Genomic DNA, 20,589 nt, shown 5'->3' with positions numbered 1-20,589 from the left:
AACTGATTCACTTTGTTACAAAGCAGAAACTAACACACCATTGTAAAGCAATTATACTCAGATAAAGATGTAAAAAAAAAAAAAGTATAGATCTGGGGCTGTCTCCTAGAGATTCTGATGTGGCACATCTGGGGAGGGACCTGGGGACCTGTGTCTTTGTAGAGCTTCCTAAATGACTTGGAAACACAGCCAGGCTTGGGGACTGCTGGTGAATTAGTAGCAGGTCCTCACTGTTTGCAGCCACTGGGTGCTCACTAAGTGAAGAACAACAGCCCGGTAAGGGGTCCACTACGATCATCCTCAAATTAAAAGATAGGGAGAGTGAGCCCCAGAGAAGTTAAGAAGCTTACTGAAAGTCACACAGCTCCAAAGTGGCAAAGAGGACTTTGATCATGACCAGAGTCTGTGCTCACATACCGCCTTCATCTACCGGGGCAGCCAGGAAACCTCCCTATTCAGCCTCACAGGAAAATCCTGCATTGCTTACCCTGCCTTGGCTATTACGGCCTCAGCGAATGGAAAATCTCCCAACTGCATCCTGGGAGGCAAAGGTGAAGTGCACATAATATTTCTGTTTGGAATTTTGGTTGCCTGGGGCTACTCTCTGACGTGGACACGTAATGGAGGGCACGTGACACAGATGGCCAGCGTTGATGCTAGCCCAGGAGATGTCAAGACCACATTCTCACATGCTGACTTTGGAAGCAAAAGGCATCTTCCTTCCTCCTGGGGCAGGAGCTGGCAGGAAAAAGAGGGAGAGCCCTCTTCGTCCCTTGGTTTGTGGGTTATTTTGTTATTTTGGGACGACTCCAGGATCTTAACACCTTCAGTGCCTGTCACCCTATCCCTCTGTTCTCCTAGGGTGACCTTGAGCCGCAAAACTGCTGTCCACGTAGACCAGGGCTGACATCGCACGTCCGTCTGCCAGGACCCCTGCGTCCAAACTCCGAGACATGGCGACCAATGGCAGCAAGGTGGCCGATGGGCAGATCTCCACGGAGGTCAGCGAGGTCCCCGTGGCCAATGACAAGCCCAAAACGCTGGTGGTCAAGGTGCAGAAAAAGGCGGCGGACCTTCCAGACCGGGACACATGGAAGGGCCGCTTCGACTTCCTCATGTCCTGCGTGGGCTACGCCATCGGGCTGGGCAATGTCTGGAGGTTCCCGTATCTCTGCGGGAAAAACGGTGGCGGTAGGTGCTGGCCTGGTGACCTCCTGCTGGGTCTGCACCCCCCCCCCCGACACACACACACGGAGAGTGTCCTGCTTAGGCATTTTCTGGGGTGACCTTGGGGAAATGGGTCCCCTGAAGCCTCCAATGGGAGTGCCAGGCCCCACTTCTGCTTCTTGTCCTTTTCCAGAGGATTCCCAAAGGGCAGTAGTCCTCTGTTAATGATGCCCGAAAGGTCCCGTCTTCATTCTGCAAAGTGCAGGGCATGGATCTTGAGCAAAGGACGTCCTCGGGCCTCACTTTGGCTTTGGGGGCTGCTTTTAAGGCAGAATATAATGAAATCGTGGCAGGGACCCCAGAACGCCCCGCTGTGATGCTCTCTCTGACCGACCGGGTTTCTAAAAGCTCAAGGCCACGAGCATCTCTCTTCTCGACCCCGCAGGGGCCTTCCTGATCCCCTACTTCTTGACGCTCATCTTTGCGGGGGTCCCGCTCTTCCTGCTGGAGTGCTCCCTGGGCCAGTACACGTCCATCGGGGGCCTGGGGGTGTGGAAGCTGGCCCCCATGTTCAAGGGTGAGTGTGCAGAGTGGAGCTGTGGGTTGTGGTCGTGCTCCTGCCCACAGCTCCGGGCCCTGGACAGAGGGAGCTGTTGGGTCACGTCTGAGCAGCGGGGAGCCCTTGCAGGGGCCAGGTGACCCATGGCAATGCTGGTCAGAGGAGGACCCAGTCCAGAGGCCCCGCACGCACGTCAGCCTGCCCTGCCCCTTGAGCTCATTTCCCCAGCAGGGGCTGGGCGCGACTTCCTCTGCTTCCTTGCTCAGTGCCTGACGGACACTCGGGTGGACACGTGCAGGGTCGTGCTTGCCTGGCAAGCCAAGGCCCCGGTCCGCCCTGCAACCAGCCTGTGCTGGGCCCCAGACGCAAGTCCTGGCTCCCTCACTTGCCATGTGTGTGTGACCTTAGCCAAGTCCCTGCTTCTCTCCAAGTTCCAGTGACACTGTAGATGTCCTGGAAAATGACAACGATGACAGGAGCTGGGATGGTTATGATTCTTACTGTATTAAATGAAGGTCGTGATGATGTGTCTGGTCCCAGGTGTGGGCCTTGCCGCTGCTGTGCTGTCGTTCTGGCTGAACATCTACTACATTGTCATCATCTCTTGGGCCATCTACTACCTGTACAATTCCTTCACCACAGTGAGTGGCCCCTTGGACCACCCGCCCCCCAGAAGGAGGCAGACCCAGACCCCACCCTCCCTCTACTGGGACCACCGTTCTGCCGACAGGGCCATTCCTCCGGGTGGCGGGCGTGGTTTGCCTTCAGTAGCCCTTGTGTCCTCGTCATAGCACCATTCGCCCATGTTATATAGACCCAGACAGCCTGGGTTCAAATCCTGACCCTAGTCTATACCAACTGTGCCGCTTCAGGAAAGAGACTTAACCTCTCTGAGCCGCAGTGCCCTCATTCATAAAATGGGGCTTAAGGTAAAACTCACCTCACCTCATACGGTTGTGTGAGGATTAAGGAGTAATATGTGTAAAGTGCTTAGAACCATACCCAGCAAAGAACAAACACTGTAAGTGTTCACTGTTAACTTCATCGTGCACAGGCTCAGACGGGCACGGTTACTTACCCAAGGTCACGTAGCTGGGAAGCGGCCCCAGGGTGGACACAGGAGACCTTTCGGTACAGCTCGGAGAGCTGGTTTTCAGAGTGAAAAGGCTGAGGTTCAAATTTCAGCCCTGACATGTAGGAGCTGTGTGGTCTTGAGCAAGTTGCTGCCCCTCTCTGATCTCTAAAATGGGGCTCACAACATGACCTGCATCTGGAGCTGTTGGAAATGGGAGGTGCGGTAACGGCTGTGAGCAGGCTCAGAGGACTGTGAGGATGTGCGGGATGTGCTGGGGCCACTGGGGCCAGCTCTTGGGGTCTTATGTGGTTTATCTGGGCCGCTGTGTCTTTGCAGACGCTGCCGTGGAAACAGTGTGACAACCCCTGGAACACAGACCGCTGCTTCTCCAACTACAGCATCGTCAACACCAGCACCATGACCAGCGCCGTGGTGGAGTTCTGGGAGTGAGTGCGGGGCCATCCCTGGGGGCGGTGGCGTATCACTCAGGGCCAGTGAGAACAACAGCGAGCTATGCACTGCAAGCTTTTAAGCAGGAAAGTGACATGATCAGACATTAGAAGGGGCTGGAGTGGGGACAGAGCAGAAGTGAAGGGGGGTGGTCCTGCCGGGAGGCCTCTGCAGACATCCAGGTGAGCAGCCGTGGTGGCAGAACTAAGTCACTGGCAGGTCCCTTGAGCAAACAGCACTTTATCCCGATTAGTGTAACGGACCCGTGGCCCCCGCCCAGCTCCTAGAGCCCAGTGATCACAGCTGTCAGCACCATCACGCCCTGGGCGCCCCCGGGCCACTCCAGCCCCCGCCAGCCCCATGTAACTTTGTCCTCCCTCCGATGTTCCACCAGGCGCAACATGCATCAGATGACAGACGGGCTGGATAAGCCAGGTCAAATCCGCTGGCCTTTGGCCATCACCCTGGCCATCGCCTGGATCCTTGTGTATTTCTGTATCTGGAAGGGTGTTGGCTGGACTGGAAAGGTAAGAGGTGTGCACAGTGGGTACCCAAGGGGGATGGGTCTACAAAGGGATCTCTGCTCTGGGTGAGGAGTCAATAGCTCCCAGGAACCCCATCCAGCTTTGACTTAAGCAGGTGCCTTCATCTCTCTGTGCCTCAGTTTCCTTTCCTGTAAAATAGGAATAAAAGGATTAAAGGAAATACTGCAAGTCATGCTGTTAGTGCAGTGCCAGGCTCATGGTGAATCCCTTGAGATCGAGATTCCCCTGGGCCGGGCAGAGCCATTGCAAAGCGGAGGGCAAATGTGGCTCCTGGACCATTTGACAAACCATCCCTGAGATCTACTCTGTTCCAAGCTTTGTTCTAGGTGCAGGTGATCCAGAGGTGAGCACAGTTACATCCCGGCCTTTGAGGAGGTAATAGAGATGGATTGGTTCATGGTTAAATACTCAGGCCCTGTGTTCAAACGGTTCTGACCCATCTTGGCCATTTATGTGGCTGTGTGACCTGGAACAAATCGCTTTGCCTCTCTGAAACCCAGTGTCCTCTTCTGTAAAATAGGACCAATAACCGCTTATCCATTGGTTTGTTATGTGAATCAAATGAGCTGCTGATTTTGTGAAGAAATCAGAAGCTAGCAAGAGGAGTTGTTATTGTTTCTGTTTTTGGCAAAGGCAGAGCCGTGCCAAGCTGGGATGTCCAGCCTGGGGACACCTGGGGATTAAATTGCCAATCAGATCGGGGGTGAGGTGGGGACTGGCCTCACCCCCACCTCTTTCTGTTTTCAAGCCCCATCCCAGGAGTCTGGGGACAGAAGATGGCCAAGTCTCTCACTGGCCTGGACCGGAAGGAAACTCACAGGGCAAGGGTATTGTCTGAGGTCTTAGAGCAAGTAAGAGAAAGAAAGGAATTGAACTGAATCCGGCTCAGACAGGGAGGTCCAGACTGCCCAAGAAGCTGAATCGAGCAAAACAGAACCTTAGTGAATTACACACTTGGGCACGGACCCAGCTAACGAGAAGCTGCCCAACTGCAGTCAGGTGGGACCTTCGGATCCACCGGGTTCTCAGAACCAAGGCCGCTGTCAAACATCTCTGCTTTGTCCCTAGGCTAGGTGAGCAGGAGGAGGGCACGGGTGTCTCCCAGCCCAACTTCAGGCAGCAGAAGAATGTAGGGCCCAAGGGCTTTGGCGGAGACAGAGCTGAATTTGAATGTCAGTCCCCTGGGCCCTAGCTGTGTGCACTTGGGCAAGTCACTTCACTTTTCCGAGCCTCAGTTTCCTCATCTGCTAAATGGTCACAGTATTAGTGCCTTACAGGGTTGTCTCAAAGGCTAAGTGAGATAATCAGTCTGCATAGAATGTAGAGCGTCTGCCTAGCACACAGTCGGCACTCAATACATGATGCCTATTATAATTATTTGTGGGTTGTGGGTGGTACCTAAAGTTCCTGCTGCCTTAGGAGACTGACTACTTCTTGGGGACAGAGAGTAGAGCCCCTCTCACTGCATCTTTTGAGTGAGTCAACCAGTCTATCAATGAGCATTTACTGAGCTCCTACTGTATACCTGGCTCCATGCCAGAGACCCAGTGAAGAGCAAGACATAGATGACATGGATTAAGCATGTTGTATGTCCTCATACACCCAACCTGTCTGAGCCAAAAGGTTGATTGTACCCAGACAAGAAAAAGCTAGGTTCAGAGAGGATGAGAAATTGACCCAGTGTCACACAGCTTGTAGGTGACACACATGGTTTTAAATCCCCTTTTCCTAATTCCAAGTACAGTGTTTTTTCTGCTGGATCGTGGCTGCCTTTCCTAAGCCTGAAGAGTCTCAGAGTCGTCAGGGAGATGAGACTAACCCAGAGAATAATTTATGCTGACCGGGAGGTAGGGGCACGTCAGACTTGGAGGCACAGAGGTTACTGACCTTGAAAATTGCTCTTTCGTACTGGTGAGCAAAGAAATGCCATTTCAGACAGTGACGTCAGTCTCTTGATTATCAATTTAAAGTAATTTGTAAGGTGATTATCCTCAGTGCTGGCCCCTTTGTGGGAAAGGCACTGTCTGTAGTACTGGACGAAGTTCAGTTTCTGGGAGGTAATTAGGCAATGTGGATCAAAAAGCCTTGAGAAGTTTATTCCTTTTTACTCAGTAATTCCACTTCTAAGAATTTTTCTCGAGAATAGTATAATAATTTTGTAGACAAAGTTTTATCTACAGGGTGTCCGGTGTAGTAGTATTGAGACTCACATAAAATTGGAAATAACCTGAACGGATAACAGTAGGGGAAATTTTAAAAAGGGTGGTGGGACCTCCTGAGGGACTGTTTTGTATAATTAAAAATCACAGTGTATGAGACAGTAAAACAGCATTCAGTAAACGAAACAAGAAACAAAGCTGTACGTACTGTGTTATTTAACTTTAAACGTGTTAAATGAAAAGGCAAGTATATAATTTGCGCCTCATTTGTCAGAAAATGTAATCATATATGCAAAGGAAAGTCTCAAAAGAGAATATTAAAATATTAACACCCATGCACTTATGTATTTGTCAGGCAGTTACTGAGTGTCTGCTATATACCATGGACTGTTCTAGGCACTGGGAAAACAGACAAGTCCTGTCCCTCATGTAACTTGTATTCTATGGGCTGTTGAAAGGAACTCTAATTTGTGTGTGTATTCATATGTAATTTAAAAATTTCCTTGTCACCACATATATTATTTGCATACTTTAAATAAAAATTAAAAAATAGGAAGGGTAGGGAAAGGAGAAAAAATGGGTGCTGAGCTGGTTGATTCAGACACCAAGGAGCAGCTTCAGAAAAGTGGCCAAGAGGAGCAGGTTAGGAATCCAGGAAGGCTTCCTGGAGGAAGATGAATTGGAACCAAGCCCAGAGCCACAACAGGTAGGGATGTAGGTAAAGTGGTTAAGGAAAGCATGGGTGCGCTGGAAGGGGCGTAACCCTTCGCCCCCTTTCCTCCCAGGTGGTCTACTTCTCTGCCACGTATCCCTACATCATGCTGATCATCCTGTTCTTCCGAGGAGTGACGCTCCCCGGGGCCAAGGAGGGCATCCTCTTCTACATCACGCCCAACTTCCGCAAGCTGTCGGACTCTGAGGTGAGCGACCTCCCAACCTGGTCCTGGAGCGCCCCCCACTGGGTTAAGAGCACATCTGAGTCCTGAGCCATCGTTTACCACCTTTAGGATAAGTTATCGCACCTCTCGGAGGGACCCGCGTATGTGAACTGGGGTTGCTGCCTGGTAGAGCTGGTTAGCACGTGTAAAAGGCCCTGGGGCGTTCCGGGCTATGATTATGACTTTGACGCTTTTTTTTTTTAATCATTCTGCCTATAGGTGTGGCTGGATGCGGCTACCCAGATCTTTTTCTCCTATGGGCTGGGCCTGGGATCCCTGATCGCTCTCGGCAGCTACAACTCTTTCCACAACAACGTCTACAGGTGCTTCCCCGAGGCCACGCCCCTCCGAGACCACGCCCCTCCCTTGGCCTGTCAACTCCACCCATCTCTGAGCCAAAACCTTCTGGCCACTCCTTCCGGTTCCACTCCTTGGGGGGGGGGGCGGGGGGGCACACCAGTAGCTCGGCTCACAGGTACACTACTCCGCCTGGCCCCTTGGTAACCACGGCCCACTAGCTCACCTTCCCGCCAGCCCCACCCTTCCTGACCCCACCCCTCCCTCTCTGCAGGGACTCCATCATCGTCTGCTGCATCAATTCCTGCACCAGCATGTTCGCAGGATTTGTTATCTTCTCCATCGTGGGCTTCATGGCCCATGTCACCAAGAGGTCCATTGCTGATGTGGCGGCCTCAGGTCAGCACCGCACTGGGGAGGGCTGGGGGGAGGGGCTAACCCCGCGGACTTTGTACATCTTCATCGCTGTCACCGTCATCACCACCGTGGCTCGCTGGCGTTGAGTGTCCCTACCTGCCAGCAGTGCCCTGAGCATTTACATGGACAGTGTCCCTGAATCTTCCCAACACTATGGGGTCAGTGCTCTTGTTATCCTCATCTCATAGGTGAGGAAACCGAGACTCACCAAGGTCACCTACCCAAATTAACAGAGCTCAAAGGTGGTAGGACTGGAGTTGACCCCAGACCTGGCTGGTTGCAAAGCCAGGCCATTCTGGCACCTCCAGCACGATCCTGGACATCTGGGGGGAGCAGACCTACTCTTGTCCCCTGGGATATCAACTTCGGTCCAACCCAGACACCTTCACCATCGTGACTCAAAGCGCCCGCATCGGTGCTTTTGTCCCACTTCCAAAAAGGTTCTCACCGACTGGGCTGTGCCCACTCTGCTCTCCACACAGTCATCCATGCCACAGGGTCCGAGGACAGCCCCAGACACACCCCCTTCCCTGCTCAAACGCGGGGGACCCACTGTGTGCTCAGCAGAGGCTCAGGGAGGCAATGTGACCTGTCCCTTCTCTGTCGTGGGGAGCTGGGCGTGTCGTGTGGAAAGGAACATTCCCCTCCAAGGGCTTGCTCTCCCCTGCACGGGCAGCGCAGCATCTCATTTCTCTGGAACTTCCCAGCCAACCCCCTTTCCAGAGCCAGACCCCAGAGGGGTTACAGTCTCTTTCTTTCTTCCACTGTTTTCCCTGATCTCCTGAATACCCACCCCCAGACACTCACAGTGTCCCAAACTCATCAAGCCTTCTCCTACCCTGTTCTCCCATCGTAGCAAAGGGTTCCAGTGTCTAGTGCCCAGGCCAGGCCCCCAGCATCATCCTGGACCCTTCCTTTGTCTTCCCTCCCCTTCCCTCGCAAACCAACCAAAACCAGGGCCTGCCCACTCTGCCTCCTGAGTATCTCTCCATCTAGCCCCCTGTCTGCGCCTGCACTGTCCCCAGTCCCCACCGCTGGCCAGGTCACTGCAGTCCCTCCTCTTATCTCACTGGTCCCCTTGCCTCTGGACCCAACTCTGTAGCCTCCTGCCTCCCCCTTCCTCAGCCCCTCCCCCCAACTGTTTCCTTGTCTGGAAAGGGAGGCTGATAACACTCACCGAAACGTTTCCTCTGAAGATGAGATGAAATAAAGCTCAGGAAGTGGGTGCGCTGGGGATGCCGCAGGGGCTCAGCGCCTTGTATTTTTTCCTCTTCTGCCCTTCCTGCCACAGGCCCTGGGCTGGCGTTCCTGGCATATCCGGAGGCGGTGACACAGCTGCCCATCTCTCCCCTCTGGGCCATCCTCTTCTTCTCCATGCTGCTCATGCTGGGCATTGACAGCCAGGTGAGGTTACCCTCCCTGGCGCCTTGAGGAGCCCCCACGCAGCCTCACTGGTCCAGGACCAAGCAGGGAGAGGAGCCCATTGTCTTAGGCCCCCTAGAAGCTGGCCAAGAGTTTCAAACCCTCGGGATGTTCTACCACATGACACTTCAGGGATCAGCTCAGCTACCTTCCGCATTTTCCAGATGGGGAAACTGAGGCCCAGGGGGAAGGGATTCTCCTGAGGTCACAGAGGGAGGCAGAGGGAGAGTCAGGCCTGGAACCCAGGGTTCCCCTGGCCCTGCTGTCTCCACAGGGTGAGGCTTTGGGTGGGTGGGGCTGGGGCTGCCTGGGGTGGCTGACCTCCGCCCCCCGCAGTTCTGCACCGTGGAAGGCTTCATCACTGCCCTGGTGGATGAGTACCCCAGGCTGCTCCGCAACCGCAGGGAGCTCTTCATTGCCGCCGTCTGCATCGTCTCCTACCTGATCGGCCTGTCTAACATCACCCAGGTGAGCGCGTCAGCACCTGGCACACCTCTGCTGCTGCCTGCCCGGGGCCACTCCCAGGCCCTCTATGCCCCAGCCTTGTCCCATCCCACCTTTCATTTTGGTGGACAAGACTGACATGCAAATTAGATCATTAAATGCCATGAAGAACAGAGGATAGTGGGACAGAGAATGAACAGCAGGGGTGGGAAGGACGGTGCCTTGGACAGAGTAGTCAGGGCAGTCCCTCTGAGGAAGTGACCTTTCAGCTGAAACTCACATGGCGAGGAAGAGTCAGCCAGGGGAAGATCTAGCTAGGGGAGGGAAGCACAGCAGGTGCAAAGGCCCTGGGGTGGGAATGGGCTTGGCAAGCTTGAGGGACAGAAAGAAGGCCAGCGTGGTAGCGACAGAGGGAGTGGGGGAGTAGGTAGTGGCTGCAGAACCAGATCATGCAGGACCTTCCAGGTGGGCATTCGGATTTTGTTTTATTTTATTTTACTTTATATCTCTTTACATTTTATATATTACATTACAGTCTTCTTTAAACTATGGAAGAGCTTCTGGAGAGAGACATGACTGGTTTAACATTGTGAACAGATGGCTCAGATGACCAGCTCCTCTTTCTGCCCTCCAGCCCTCCCAGAAATGGGACATTTCCCTCCACCACCTGGGCATTTTCTTCCCATTCCCCAGAGTCCATGCCCACATCCTTGCAGGGTCGCAAAGACCTCTGTGCTTCCTCTCATCTACCCTCAAGCCTTCTGGATGCAGTGTAGCCTAACCCCAACCCACACAGCCTGTGTTGACCGGGAACTGAATGCACTGGTCCCCCGGGGAAGTGGACCCTCTCTCACCTCTTTTGCTTTCGCAGGGGGGCATTTATGTCTTCAAACTCTTTGATTACTACTCCGCCAGTGGCATGAGCCTGCTGTTCCTCGTGTTCTTTGAATGTGTCTCCATTTCCTGGTTTTATGGTAAGCACCAACCCCGCCTCCCTCCCTCCCTCGTTCATTTGTTCATTCATTCATTCATCCCTTTCTTCAGTCATCATTCAGTAAATACGACTTGAGCACCAGGCCCTTAATTTATTCGGTCCTCACTGCAGTTCGATGAAGTTAGCACAGGACGTCCCATGTTTAGAAGATACCATAAGAAGAAGAGTTAAATAAACTCATTTAAAACGGGAGTCAAAATTTCTTCATAAATTTTGCCATAAAAGACCTCTTTGAGATTTTATCGAGAAAAAGGAAACTGAAACTATAAAAAAGTTCTAAAGTTAAATATTTTTTAAAAGCTAGGCTATAATTAAAAGTATGCACTATCTTAGAATGTAGGGCATGATGATTTTTATTTGTTGATTTTGTGGGCTAAGTTTCCTGACCCAACTGCGTGGTAGTGAAAAGGCTGTCCTTCCGGGCACTTTGGTTGTCACAGCAAGATGATGTTTTTGGAAGAAGTGTTTTCCAGAGTCCCTCTGGGTCCTTGGTATTCTGTGTATGTTGTTTGTAGTCCTGCCACCTCACCCTTCCTCATCATTTTCTTCTTGCTTTCTAACTGGTCTAGCGCTGTCAGGTCCTCACTGTCAGTGACTTTGCTGATGATCTGAGCAGTGCCCAGTGCCCAGTGTCACTCTCATGAACTTCAGGACATCTGCAGTGGGTTTTTTTGTTTGTTTTTTTTGCAAGATTGGCAGTTCTTCTTTGCAATTTGCAATCTATCACCAGTTGCTTATGCATCAGATCAGCAGGGAAAACCACCCCTGCCCAGCAAAGCTTTGAAGGAATGGCTGGGAGAGATGTTGGGTGGGAGGGACACTGAGAGTGACGGGGATGCTTTTTGTAAGTACATCCTTTTGTTGGTGGATGTTTTCACATTCAGGTGACTTGCTCTCCCATACAACTCGTTTGCTGGGGGATTTGGTTATTGAATCCTTAGCTAATAAGGACCCCCACCCCCACCCCAGAGCATTAGCCCCATGTTACAGATGAGGAAACTGAGGCTCAGAGAGGTTAGGTGACTTGCCCGTGGTCACACTGTGACAAAACAGCAGGTCGGGGCCTTGAGCCTGCAGTCCCCACGGCTCGCCCATCCCTCCTGCTCTTGCTCCAATTGTCACAGGTGTCAACCGATTCTATGACAACATCCAAGAGATGGTTGGCTCCAGGCCCTGCATCTGGTGGAAGCTCTGCTGGTCCTTCTTCACCCCCATCATTGTGGCGGTAAGGGCAGGGCCAGACCGGGCCCTGGGGTGACTCAGGTCCAGAGAGACACTTCTGGAGCCAAAGGCAGGGGGAAGAGACCCACAGACCTCTGTTCCCTAGGAATACTATTCTCTCATTTGTGCTGAGCATCTACTCTGTGCCCTGCATGGTACCAGACACACTGAAGCATCCTCAAACATCAGCACAGTAGGCGTTATTGCCCCACTTGACTGCTGTCGGTCCTGGGGCTCACCAGCCAGCATCACCCAGTGGGCTGGTGCTGCACTCAAACCTGATTCTGAAGCCAAACCAGTCACTCGGGGAGGCCTCTTATCCTCAGCATCCCTCATTCCCTCCTGCAAGGGGAAGCCGAGGCACGAGCAGGCCTGGGAGGGGCTGCCCAGGTCCTTGCAGTGAGGCTGGGCCACTGCATATGTTGTGTCCTGCACAGGGACACTCAGCCAATGGCCGACTCGGGGCGACCTCCCACCCTTGTTCTGCTTGACAAACTGGTTAACCTGGAGGAGGGGATGCCTTTTTCTGTTGGTCCTCCCGGAGAAGCTACCTTTTGCTATTGGTCCTTCCAGAGAGGGCACCTTCTTCGTATTGGCTTTCCCAGAAGGGATGCCCTTTTCTATTGGTTGCCACTGAGAAGGCACCTTTTTCTGTTGGTCCTCCCAGAAGCAGTGGCTTCTTCTGTTATACACAAAGGCACCTTATGTCCTAGCAGTGGCCTTGGGTGCAGGATTCCCAAGATGCTGGGCCCTTGTGAGGGTCAGCCCCAGGGCAGGGGTAGAGGGCAGTGGACCTATCAGCTGCAGGGTCTAGGGAGGGGCCTTGGCAGTCCAGCTTGGGTGACTGCCTGCCTCCCTCCTCTTTCCTGTCCCTCCCCAGGGTGTGTTCATTTTCAGTGCTGTGCAGATGACCCCTCTCACCATGGGAAGCTACGTTTTTCCCAAGTGGGGCCAGGGTGTGGGCTGGCTCATGGCCCTGTCTTCCATGGTCCTCATCCCGGGGTACATGGCCTACATGTTCCTCACCTTAAAGGGCTCCCTGAAGCAGGTAAGTCCCTTCTTCACCCTTCTTGTCGCTGGGCCCCTTCCCCACTCTGTTGGGCACCACGCCTACGCTCGTGGAGCACAGTCTATTTGGGGAGACAGACAATTTGATAGCCAGTGAAAGTAGAGTGTCAGAGCTCACGATTGGGGTGAACCAGGGAGACATCCTCCTGCATTATGGAGGGTTAGAGAAGGCTTCCTAAAGAGGGGACAGCAAAGAAGAGAACTAAGGACTATCCAGACTTAAAAGTAGAAGCAGGGGGGGGAAAAAAGATACAAATGAAGTTATTTACAGAACAGACGTAGACTTACAGGCATAGAAAACAAACTTATGGTTACCAAAGGGAGATAAATTAGGAGGTTGAGATTAACATATACACACTACTGGGCTTCCCTGGTGGCGCAGTGGTTGAGAGTCCACCTGCCGATGCAGGGGACACGGGTTCGTGCCCCGGTCCGGGAAGATCCCACATGCCGCGGAGCGGCTGGGCCCGTGAGCCATGGCCGCTGAGCCTGCGCGTCCGGAGCCTGTGCTCCGTAACGGGAGAGGCCACAACAGTGAGAGGCCCGCGTACCGCAAAAAAATCAACAACAACAACAACAAAAAAAAACATATACACACTACTATATATAAAATAGATAAACAACAAGGACATACTATAACACAGGGAACTATACTTAATATTTTGTAATAGCCTATAAGGAAGAAGAATTTGAAAAAGGATGTGTATATACACACACACACATATATATATATACACATATATATAAAACCAAATCACTGTGCTGTACACATGAAGCTAACATAAAATCAACTCTACTTCAATTTTTTTAAAAATAAATAAATAATAAAAGTAGAAGCAGAGAGAATGTTCCTGGAAGGGGATGGGAAGCATGTGCAAAGTCCCAGGGGTATAAACTGATCAGTGAGGCTGGAGGGTAGAGTGGGGAGGGGTGCAGGGAGGTGATAAGACATGAGGCTGGGAATGTAAGAAGGTTGGACTAGATCATGAAGGGCTTTGAAAATCAGGACAAGAACTTTGGACTTTATCCTGAGTTTATCCAGTGGCAAATGGGGAGCCATTGAGGTTTCAGAGCAGGTAAGGGTGGGATCAGATGTGTTAAGAGCTTAACTCTAGACCTCATGTAAGGCACGCTGCCCCCAGCAGGGACCCACTGGCATATGTGAGGTCCACGTCAGCTCTTTGTTAAATTATATTGAATTCTTGAGTGAAACAAGGCAGTGCTGGAGGTCCAGGTGCTGAGACATTGATGAAGTAAGTGTAGCCCGGGGAGATTTCACTGAGGAGGTGGAAGGCCACAGCTGGGAGGACCTAGATCTGTGCCTCTCAGCCTTATTGCCCACCAAGATGTCCCTGCCAGACACACTCAGAGCCAGAAGGAGGGTCTGTAAGGTCTGCATCATAGGGGTGGTGTGTTGTGCGCAGCCCCCGGAGTTGCTGGGCCAGCCTCCTCCCTTCACAGAAAGAGCACATGAGGTGCCGGGTGGGGAAGCTGCTTCCCCATCCCTTGCAGTCAGGTATTAGCAGAGCTGGGGTCTTACAGCCCTTTCTTCCAACTCCAGGTCCAACACTTTTGTTTACCATGATTCGCTGCTGTGTCTCAAAAGGTAGTCAGGTCTGAGAGAGGCAGAAGGGGTGCCTTTGTGGAAGGGAGCACAGCCTGTGCAAAGGCCCAGCGGTGGGAAGGGGAAGACTCGTCTGAGGACAGTGCTGATGGGGCAGGATGGCAGGGCGGGTGTGCAGAGAAGGTGGGGAGGTTGCACCCCTTTAGCAAACATGCATTGAGCACCTGCTATGTGCTAGACACTATTGTCAGTGCTGGGGACAGAGCCATGAGCAAAATCCTACCCTCATGGACCTTACATTCTGAGAGAGGAAGATCAGCAATTAACAAAATAAAGTCACATTTGATGGGGATGAGGAATATGGAGAAAGAGGGTTTAGGGGGTGCCGGGCAAGGCCTCGCTGAGGAGATAACGCTGAGCCAAGACCTAAGGAGACAGAGACTGAGCTGTGTCACTGTCTGAAAGGGGTGTCCCTGGAGAGGGTACGGCAAGTGCAAAGGCCCTGGGGCAGGTGCTTGCTTGGTGCTTGTGAGGAGCAGTGAGGAGGCCAGTGTGGCTGCAGTGTAGAAAGCAAGGGGCTGAGGGGAGAACACTGAGGTCTGCGGCGATGGGCGCCAGATCCTGTGGGGCCTTGTAGGACTTTGGTGAAATGGGAGCCCTCGTGGGGTCCTGAGGAGCAGAGGGATGTGATCCCCCTCTGGCTGGGGTGTTGAGAGTAGAATGAAGGGGATGAGGGGCAAGAATGGAAGTGGAGGGCTGGGGGCAGTTACTGCAGGGACTCAAGTGAGAGGGAGTGGGTGTGGCCCAGCGGAGCTTTGGAAGGTGTGCAGGAGGGGGCTGGCACCTGGGAGCACCTCGCAGGCAGAACAAACAGGGGAGACTTGAGAAGAGGGTGGGCCGACGAGAGGCCAGCCCCCCTCTCTCCCAGCCTGAATCCTCCCGCTGTCCACAGCGCATCCAGGTCATGATCCAGCCCAGCGAGGACATTGTCCGCCCCGAGAATGGCCCAGAGCAGCCCCAGGCCAGCGGCTCCGCCAGCAAAGAGGCCTACATCTAGGGGTGCAGGGCGGCTCGCCCACCCACACTCTCACCCCGACCCTGGCTGTACACGACCACCACTTGATGTCTGAAGATACCGTCTATCTCAACCTACCTCGAGTGGCGAGTCCAGACACCATCACCATGCAAAGAGAGGGAGGTGGGGACAGTCACACCCCCGTGGGCCCCGCCGTGGGCAAAGAAGATGCCCGATGGCTCCAGCACCTGCGGGCTGGTGACCTTTTTAATCTGGGCCCCATCAGCATCAAGCAGTCGGCCTGTGTGACCGCTGTGATAGATCATTTTTATCCCGCCAGCGAGTGTGATGCGGAGAGGCCGCGCACTCCTGGCTTTTAGTTGTATTCCTGACTGTTCTCTTACTGCCGAAACCCATGACTGTTATCTCGGACTTGGCAGGAGTTCGGTTCCGTCGGAACACTGCTCTGTGCACATGAAAAGGGCATTTTGTATAATGGACATTTCCAGGGAGAGCTCACTCTTAAGAGCAGAGAGCCAGCAGAGCTCTTTCATGTTTTGGTTTTCTCCTTCCCGAGGCAGCTTGACAACCCCCGGCCCCTTCGGTATTCCCAGAACTGCTTTCTCAAGCACTCCGCCCAGTGTCCTGTTTCCCTGCCGCCCGGCGGAATGAGCATCTGTGCACTAAGCTTTCCTGGCCCCCCCGCCCCCCGCTTCTCACCACGCCATTCTGCTTGCGCCTGGCCCAACAGCGATCGTTCCCGATGGGCGCTGCTCCTCGGAAAACTGCCACAAGCACAACTGATTTTTTTAATCACCATTCCGGGGACCTCAGATCCCGCTGGGGAAATTCCCTAATCAGGAGCCCCAGTTTCTCCTAGGCTGCCCGGCTTTGCAGAGCACAGAACAGTTGCAGAGGAAATCAGAGTGAGGCTCTGTCCTTGAGGCAAAGTGGATCCAGCGATCTTTCTGTCTCCTTCTTAAAACGTCTCCCTCACTGCAACCCCAGTCAAGGCTGCTGCCCTCTCCCCTTCCCTGAAGTCCCCCAGTGAGAATCTCCTCACTGCCACTAAAATCTGCCAGCCCAGTAAATGAGGAGCTAGTGTTAATCCAGACCTGCCCCGCCAAGTGCTTCCGAGATTAAAGCTGCTTCGTTGGGAAGTAGTATTTGTTCCGTTCCAGAACTGGGCTCCACAGTGGTGGCAGCAATCGGGTGAAGACAGTTTCTTGCAAGCTCCAGCAACTCAGCGCTTCTCATTTGCCAGGAACATGGGTTCCCATGTAGCAAATCGTATGTTGTGCCCTGTACTCCTTAGCTAGTTAACTCACGAGTTGTGTTTTACGACTAATCCTTAATAACTATGGTAAATAACTGTGACTGTGGGTTTTTTAATCTGTCATCCTCGTCCAAAAGTGACCAGCATACCAGTTCTTGCAATAAGGTATTACCCTCAGAATATTAAGCACATTCTTGTAGAGAAAAAACAAAAAGTCTGCGTACACATATAAATGCACACATATGTACATTCATCCTCATGCTTGGTACATAGGGTCTCATTTGATATTGTGTAGGAAATCTAAAAGCTTTTCCTGAAGTCATCTGTAAAATAGTCTCATTACTAAGGCATCCCAAATGCCAACTGGTGAATCCAGGATCAAAATGCATATGTATTGTTAAATTATAGGGTTTAGAACAAAAGGAACCCTTCACTGTGTCTCATGGTCCCAGCCCCCATCCTTTGTGTGAATTCCTTTAGAATAAGGGCAGGAAGACTTCTAACCTTCTCTTTGTTCTTCATTCTGAAACTAAGAACAAGTCTTTCGAAGACAAATGCAGCGTATTTAATGTTTGTAATCAAATCTAAGTGAGATGTTTGGCAAGAAATCCCTTAACTGATTTCCATCCAAACCTACTTATATAGCACAATATTATGTGTCGTACAATTACTGTGAGAACTGTGAATATGTGTAACTTTTTTTAGTATTTGCCCTGGGGAGGGAAAGATATTGTATTATCATATATGCTTTTTTTTGCAATAAGGATTTATTCTCAGAACACCAAGTAAATCTATCTCTATATTAAAAAATATATGTAATATATACATATTCAAACTATATACAGAGCCTGTTTTAAAAAATATTACAGTATTATTTAGTAAAATTATCTGTTCTATGGACCAAATGTAAAATATTTATACATGAAGATGCATTTTAAATGTCTATAAATGGTGTTATAACTAGAGCACGGGCGTTATGTACGTTTCTAAGAATATAGAGGAAAAATAATAAAGGTTCTATGATATACAATGTCAGACCTTCATTTCTTTGGGGTGGGGGTCACAATAGCCTCTTTCATCAAAACAGCGAGAGATACACAGAAAACATTTTTCCCCAACAGAGAGAGATTTGGGCTCAAAATCCAGGGACATGGAACTGGACTTCCCCAGAAGTCTTGGAATGAGTGGATAGAAAATGATTCTGAGCCACAGAAGGGAGGTGCTTTCACTCTTCTAAGAAACTTAAATGTGGTCAACGAAATGAAGGTCTAAAACTAGGATAATAGGAGCACATTAAGTTAACATTCATTCCCTCGTGATTCATTCCTCAAAATATTTAATTTTAAAATCTTATTTAAAATTTGAATTCTACAGAGAAGTTGTAAGAAAGGTTCAACAGTCACCCAGGTTCACCAGTTTTTGACACGTTGCCACCTTAAGTCTGTCTGTCAAGGTTCAGTCTGGGAAGCAGGACCACTATGAGTATTCTGGAATAAGGTGTTTATTAGAGGAACAAGCCTTATACAGTTGTGGGAGAAGGTAGGAAGTAATGGTCTGAAAGAGAGAGTTGGGAGATCAGAGGAAAGTCACTAACCAGGTGAGCAGGAGAGGTAGGAGTGGGCCTGGTACACATCAATGCTCAGATGGGCCCATTCTGAAGACCAGCTTTGTGAGTGCCCATGATAGCGACAGCAGATTACTCCCCTCTCAGTCCTGGCAAACCATCCCTTTCATGGTCCTCCGTAGACCCTCCCCCGGGACACGCCTCAGGCTCACTGAGCTGTTGTGGGGCTGCTTGGGGGAGCTGCCCCGTGGGCGGTTGGCCGTGGGGATGGTCACAACAGTGATGATGATAACAGATCCATTGTGGTTCCACTAAGCAGCAGGCCCTGCACCAACTCCTCCCAAGCATTTTCTCAGCTGACCCTCAGGACACCCCCATGATGTGTCGGCGCTCTCACGCTCATGCCCTGGCCTCACCCCTGCTCTGGCTCCCTTCTCGTTTCCATTTTTTGTGCGCACCAGCTCCGATATCCACCACCTCCACTCTGTGCCACAAACGTGGCTATTACCTTTTATAATGGGAAATACATAACAAATGGTATTTAACAAGAAAACCCACAAAGCCACGTGGGCTTGCCAGTGTGGAGGCGGACAATTTACTGACAAGAACATCTCATCATGATGCACATACATTTAAGGACTGAATATTTTGCTCTTGAAGGAAAGTCTTCTTGTGCTAAAAAAAATGCTAATGGGGACATGGAGCGGGGAGCCCAGCCATGATGAAGACGATAACATCATAACACTGATCAAGGAGAAATCAGGGGCTCAGGAGACCTGCTTGCTGGAGGTGTCCCCTGATGTTTTCAAGGGGTTTTGTTGGTGTTTTCCTTGAGGTTTGGGTCCGCTCAGGTCTGAAAGAAGAAGACACCAAAGACAGAGCTAGAAGTGCAAGAGATCTGAAGGGGGAGGTAAATGTCTTTAAATGGTACAGGGGAGAAAGGACAGGAGCCAGCAGGGAAACACTCGGGCACCTGTGCCAGGAGAGAGAGAAGGAGGGAGGCTTGAGTAGGAAGAGCCTCAGACTATGGGGCAGGGCTGGGATGGTATCAGCCAGACCAAAGGACAGCCCCAGTGCCACGGCTGTCATGAAAGGAGCCCCACATGGAGGACTGCCCAGGCCACAGCACCTCCACCATGCTGGGTCCTGACTGGGCTGCCAGGGGAAGGTGGACTTGTGCAAATGCTACAGCCGCAGCTGGAGACCGCTAGCCAGCTGCACTCCCCTCAGCAGTTCTCCAGGAGTGCAGGGACAAGGAAAGGATGTCTACATTTCTGAAGGCCTTCTACCTGCCCAGCACTTTCTCCTGGAATGCTGTTTACTCCCCACCACCAACCTGCAAAAAGGGGCAGGCTATTATTTCCATTTATAGATGAGTATGCTAAGGCTCAGAGAGGGACAGCAACTCCCCCAAGGCCACACAGCTCTAAGTCACAGGACTGGACACCACAGCAGTCTACTTGGGCAGACAAATGCACAAGGCACCGGCCCCATCTCAAACTTTCTGATGGAAGTCGTTCTGATGCAGGAAGCCCGCAGGTGCTGGAGCCATCAGGCAGGGGCTCAGGAATTGTCTTCTAAAAAGCACTCCAAGCCTTTCTGATGGAGAAAGTTGGTAGCCAATCATATCAAGAAACATTGTTTAAAAGAATCTAGGAACCCAAATTGAGGGACGTTTTACAAAACAACCGATCTATGCTCTTAAAAAAATGTCAAGGTCATAAAAGACAAAATGGAGGAGTTTCAGATGAAGGAGATATGACAACTGAATGCAATGCCTGATCCTGAATTAGACACTGGGCCAGAGGAAAAAAAATTTTTTTCTTTTGCTATAAAGGGCATTAGTGGAACACTAGGTGAGATTTGAATAAGATATGTAGATTAGATAATAATATTTTATCAGTGTTAATTTCCTGATTTTGATCAATGCATTGTGGATACGTAAGAGAGTGTCCTTGCTTTTAGGAAATATTCAGGGGTGAAGGAATATCTTGCCTACAATTTATTCTCAAATGATTGAGGAAAAATAATTTACACATATGTGGTATGTGTATGTGTGTGTTGTATGTGTCGAGTGGGAGAGTGATGAAACAGGCAAATGTGGAGAAATAACACCTGAGGAATCTGCGTGAAGGTTGTACAGAAACTCTTTATACTAGTTTTGCAACTTCTAAGTGTGAAATTATTCAAACAATCTAGGAAGGGCCTGGGTGTCACCTTCATTTGATTAGCGCTGTACAGGGCTGTGGGGATGGGGGTTCCTGCCGGGGTGAGGGGGGCGGAGAGATGGACACAGTCTTTGGTTTGGACCAGGACCACTCCTCACTCATGCACTCCCATGGCTGTAATTGCCCCTCTTCTCCTGGAAAGCCTTCAGGTCTCAGCCCAGAAGTCACCTCCTTGGATCCTACCAG

At 51.3% G+C, this 20,589-nt stretch overlaps 1 protein-coding gene across 1 annotated transcript; it reads left to right on the top strand.

The window, feature by feature from the left end:
- The first annotated feature begins 728 nt into the window (after positions 1-728).
- On the top strand, positions 729-17,619 carry SLC6A1 (solute carrier family 6 member 1). The gene is made up of 14 exons (XM_027093762.1): positions 729-1,191; positions 1,613-1,744; positions 2,267-2,367; positions 3,138-3,247; positions 3,646-3,778; positions 6,741-6,875; positions 7,113-7,216; positions 7,465-7,589; positions 8,899-9,011; positions 9,366-9,497; positions 10,345-10,447; positions 11,592-11,692; positions 12,569-12,736; positions 15,273-17,619. The coding sequence occupies exons 1-14, from the start codon at positions 954-956 to the stop codon at positions 15,375-15,377; spliced, it is 1,800 nt and encodes a 599-aa protein (XP_026949563.1). The 5' UTR covers positions 729-953; the 3' UTR covers positions 15,378-17,619.
- The last annotated feature ends 2,970 nt before the right edge of the window (positions 17,620-20,589 follow it).

Source organism: Aethalodelphis obliquidens, unplaced genomic scaffold (genome assembly GCF_003676395.1).
Source record: "Aethalodelphis obliquidens isolate GAN/ISIS:26980383/991018 unplaced genomic scaffold, ASM367639v1 scaffold86, whole genome shotgun sequence".
Lineage (NCBI taxonomy): Eukaryota > Metazoa > Chordata > Mammalia > Artiodactyla > Delphinidae > Aethalodelphis > Aethalodelphis obliquidens.
This window is presented reverse-complemented; position numbering and strand designations above follow the sequence as displayed.

What these genes read in the sequence shown, in the direction of transcription:
- SLC6A1 (XM_027093762.1), top strand. Translation starts at nt 954, where the DNA reads ATGGCGACCAATGGCAGCAAGGTGGCCGATGGGCAGATCTCCACGGAG. An exon ending in TTCCACAACAACGTCTACAG is followed by an intron (nt 7,217 to 7,464) that starts GTGCTTCCCCGA and finishes CCCTCTCTGCAG; the next exon opens with GGACTCCATCATCGTCTGCT. An exon ending in TAAAGGGCTCCCTGAAGCAG is followed by an intron (nt 12,737 to 15,272) that starts GTAAGTCCCTTC and finishes CGCTGTCCACAG; the next exon opens with CGCATCCAGGTCATGATCCA.